This window comes from Patiria miniata, unplaced genomic scaffold, assembly GCF_015706575.1.
Source record: "Patiria miniata isolate m_02_andy unplaced genomic scaffold, ASM1570657v1 HiC_scaffold_2, whole genome shotgun sequence".
NCBI lineage: Eukaryota > Metazoa > Echinodermata > Asteroidea > Valvatida > Asterinidae > Patiria > Patiria miniata.
In genome coordinates, this window is record NW_024037058.1 from 14,692,363 (window position 1) to 14,697,317 (window position 4,955).

The window sequence follows — 4,955 nt, forward strand, 5'->3', positions numbered from 1 at the left end:
CTTAATTTATAATAAATTCCAGTCTGCTTCAAGTGAATAATTAAAAATTTGTAATTAAACACTCCCCAGGCCTATATATTTCCAAGCCATATTTATAAAAAAAAAATAATGACGGTAAAGTAAGGCATAAATAGTCTGGCGCCATCCTATTCAACAGTTAACACTTAATGAAATACATTCAGGGAACTCGACAAAAATGGCCAACTCATGAATAAGGCTCCTCGCGCTTGTTTCTGAATATGGCATAATGCTTGTTTCGGTTCTTTAAGACTCGGTGAGATGGGAACAGATGAAACACGAAGGTCTTGGAACCCATAAGGAGCCTACCTCCACACCAGTCCAGTTGTACCGTCGACAGTTGTCATTTCCTTTGCCACTCAGTGTTGGGACAGCCACATCAATAATCTTCTGGTCGCACTGGGCCTCATCCAGGCCCCAGGCACCACACTGGTCCCGTATCTCGGGGACAGAGCACCAGTGATTAACACTGGGATTGGTGAAGATCTAGAAAAAAATGATAGTCAACAAACTGAAATTTGAACGACGTTGTCTTCGCGATGCCTAAATGCAGACTGAATGTGGAGACGTATAATTACTTTTGGTGTACATTTTCAGTGCACCTAATATGAAATAGGCCTGCCCTCAAAACATTGCAGTAGCTTAATTTTGATACCAGATTTCGTGAAGCGTGTCTGTATAGTTATCATAAGTGGGTGAACGCTTATTTGTACGAGAAATTGTTGCACAGTGTCCTTATTTAAACGTGCTGATTTTTTTCAAAAATCAGAATAAATTATCCATAAATGTTACATGGGAAAAGCACGCGGCGACATAGTTTAACATTCTTGTGTTCTGTGGTTTTAATACAAAGTAGTTTTTTTTGCAGTCATTAAGCACATACAACCTTGTCATGTACACCTTCACAAGACTTGACTTGAGGTCAAAACTGCTATAGTCTGCTGAGCCAGGGGCGGCGGAACCGGGGGCGGGCGGGGGGGGCACTCCCCCCCCCCCCCTCCTCCCCGATTTACCCAAGTGCCCCTTTGGCGGACATAAAGTGCCCCCTCGAGCATAATATTTATATGTGCCCCCTCGAGATGAAAACAAAACTGGCAATAAAATTTGGGAATAATTTGTTTTCAGTGACCATTTTCCCACATGGTATAGAGAGTTCTGATATGAACGAAGAATGTGAAAACCAAGCCCAGTGAAAAAAACGTGTCGACATTTCAGCACGGATGTGCCCCCCCAAAAAAAAAAAAATATCTGGATACGACGGAAGATGACTTTAGCGAGCAAGTGCCCCTTTTTGTGATGCCCCCCCCCCCCTCCCAGTTTGAAAACCGTTCCACCGCCGTTGTTCTGGGCATTAGCTTTCAAGAAGACTTAGGCCTATCTCACCTCAACATTAGGATACCACATGAGCGGTGCCCACATAATGGTGATGAACAGAGCCACACGGAACTGGTACAGACCCAGCTCCCCAACGCAGGTCAAGACTTCGTCGAAACGCATCTTTCACCAAGAAAAGTCTTCTGTGGTTCGGTTGTAAGTCCACACCGTGCCAATGCACAATTGTATTTGAGTGGTCGGGCACAACCCGACCACTGACTAGAATTGTTCCGATTAATCGAGTGGTAGGGCACAACCCGACCACTGTCTAGAATTGTTCCGATTAATCTTTCTTTTCTTTTTTTTCCGGACAATACTTCTCCGCGGGTTTACTCCTAAACCGTTCAAGATATAAACTTGTAACTTCGAACACATATTGACCCTGATCCCAAGTAGTGCATATTGTCCTGACGTCATGATGACGTCATGATGACGTCATGATGACGTCATGATGACGTCATCAGGTATCAAATTACAAGCAGTCAATAGAATAATACTGGCTCTTCAATTTACTTCGTGGGTGTCGAATCATACGACCCTTACTTCCGGTCGAAACCGGTCGAACCCGGAAGTGCCTTGTAATTTAAAAATGGTAAAAGATATGAACATGCTTTCAACGATGTTGGTCTTTGGCAAGAAAGTACTTTTCGAAACTGTAACTGATGACGTCATGAAAAATTAGAGCACCCTCTAGCGGTATGTTGGAAAATGTCCTTATTGCATTTTGAATAGATGTCTGTGGCGAAGTTTGCTGTAATCTTTTGAAAATTGGTATATATGATAACCTTCATGCAAACAACAGGTAGAGAAGTTTGAAGCCGATGACGTCATCAGACCGGAAGTTACAACGAAAAGACTTTTTATTCTTCAAAAATCGATAAAAAATCAATCGTGAGAGATAAAATCTTAAATTGTCCATTAAATGATAAATTACACATTGGCGTCAATTGTGCCAGGCGCATGGCTTGTTGTCAAATTGTTCACACACGTGACCCGCCGCCGACAAAAATACCCTAACGGTAGTCCGTCGCTCAAAAATTCAATGAAAGCGAGACCTGGGTGTGTGTGAGTACACTGCATGTACAGGACATTGTACATGTACAGTACATGTACATGCATTCAGTGCAGATCCATTATTTCATCACCGTCATGCTTGTTGGAGCGGGGCCAAACACGTGGCGCGTAGTCTTCAACCTCGTCCCCAGGGTGTCGAGCAGTACGCGCCCACCACTACCTGCTCTCTCACCCTGGTATTGGATCATTTGCATGTGCAAGATTTTTGAACACGTATGCAAATGAGGAAGGGTCTGGTGCCTGGATATGTGTTACACATTAGCGTTTGTATGCGGTGTCTGGGGTAAAAACAGAGTCAATTCGTAACAGCGCGAGCACGGCGTGAGTTACGAAAACGCGATTTTTGAAATCAAACTGTTACGATCTTATCGAGACAACATGCAGTATCATGTTTCCTATTAATATGAGCAAATTGTAAAGAATATTAGTATTTTCGAGAAGGCGTGGACAAATGATCGTGAAAACACGTACTGCACGTTGTGAATAATAGCACCAAGTACACGATAAAAATCCATTACTATAGCCAATTGCGGTATCCAATCAGGATACAGGAAGAAAGTTTCCTATCCAGGGTTTACTATTGGAAACGCGGTTGGAAATAAAGTAAGCACTGGGGACGAGGTTGCGAAGTCTTGTGCTCAAGACGCTTGGTCTTCTATAACAAATCCCATACACTTCGTGCACGATTTTTCTCGTCAGCATTTTAGTCATAAAAGCACACTCATTATGACATTGAAACTTAACATAGTCAAAGAACATATAGCAAAGTTGTTGGCGAAGATGGACCCAATGATGACGTCATCATGTGATTTATTATGAAATTTTGAATATTTATTTACGCCCATTGGCTTTGTACACAGTTTTTTTCACTTTGTGCCCTTCTTTTTCAAGGGACCTTTTTGGCCACTTTTCAATGGGGCATCTTCATCAAAGTAACACCAAGCAAAGACGGAATGCTTAGATTGTGCCAGAACAATGATGGCATGATGACGTCATCAGGTGTCACGTGACAAGCAATTAAACTTTGATATTTTTTTATCTTTAAAAGTCTATATAAAATCAATAATGAGATCTGTCGTCTTGCTGTTTGCGGCAAGTGATAGAGTAAAATAAGGTCTGTATTTTTTAACGTGTACGTAAAATCACATGACCCGTGCTTCCGGTCGAAACGGAAGTGGCTTATTATTGGCTTATTATTTAAAATTGAAAATATATATGAACTTGCTTTCAACGGTGTTAGTCTCTGGCCAGACAATATCCTTCAAAACTTGTACCGGTGACGTCATGAAATTCTCAACCGCCCTCTATCGGCCAAGGGCGGATCCAGAACACAATTTTGGGGGGCCAAAAAAAATTTGGTTCCCCAAAAAAGTGGGTAAAAAAAATTACAGCGTGGAAAATAAATGTGGATTCTAGATGCTCTGTGGTGCGATCTGAGGCAATTTCTGACCACTTTAATCAATGTTTTTTTGAGGAAAAAATGGTGGTGTACTCATTGCCTGCCTTTATTGCGATGTCACATAAAAAATTAAAAAATTGGTTTCGTTTTTTGGGGGGGGCATGGCCCCCTTTGCCCCCCCCCCCCCCCCCCCCGGATCCGCCCTTGCTAGCGGCAGGTTTAAGAATGTCCAAAATGCATTTTGAATAGATATCTGTGGCGAAGTGTTTTGTAATCGCCTGAAAACTGGTATATATAATGATCTTCATGCAAACAACACATGTGTGAAGTTTGAAGTTGATGACGTCATCAGGCCGGAAGTTACAACGAAAAGACCTTCTATTCTTCAAAAATAAATCAATCCTGAGAGATATAATCGTGAATTGTCCGTTGAATGATATCTTAAACATTGGCGTCAGTTGTGCCAGGTTCGTGGCTTGTCTAATTGTTCACACACGTGACCCGCCGCCTACAAAAATACCCTTATAGTAGTCCGTCGCTCAAAAATTCAATGAAAGCATAACTCGTCGTTGTTCGGCAAAGGCACAGGGCGCGCACGCCCGCTGAACGTAGCCTGGCTTTTCGTTTGCTTTTCGCGGGCGTACATGTACATGTACATGTCCAGTTATTAGTACGTAGACTCTGAGAAAGTCTGAGGAGAAGTACTGTTGTCACGCGTGTACGACTAAAATAGATCGCTGCGCGCGTCTTCGCATACGCAGTTAATGTGTCATAACCGGGGTTAAGCTTGTACACTGCATGCACACTGTGATTCGGAAAGTAGAATGTGTGCACTTACGCTGTTCGTGGCGCGGCCCGGAAAGGCATCCTCGTACGAACTCTGAGCGGCGATTTGGCGAATATAAATGTTTGTTTCTGTTTATAAATTTACCTTCGGATAGTAAGTATTAGGCCAAAAAAAATAATAAGTCGGTCTCTGGTCAGCGCGCGCGTCGATTTTAATCATGCGCGTCGATTTTTTTTTTCCAAAATGTTCCACGGTAGCTCCAACAGCGCCCTCTATTTCCGCACCTCCTCAATTTTTTTTACT

At 42.6% G+C, this 4,955-nt stretch overlaps 1 protein-coding gene across 1 annotated transcript; it reads right to left on the minus strand.

The window, feature by feature from the left end:
* Positions 1-264: 264 nt before the first annotated feature.
* Positions 265-1,595, minus strand: LOC119726393. Its single transcript, XM_038198047.1, has 2 exons — positions 1,402-1,595; positions 265-504 (listed from the first exon to the last, which is right to left on the minus strand). Exons 1-2 carry the CDS (start codon positions 1,513-1,515, stop codon positions 265-267), a joined length of 354 nt encoding a protein of 117 aa, XP_038053975.1. The 5' UTR covers positions 1,516-1,595.
* Positions 1,596-4,955: the final 3,360 nt, after the last annotated feature.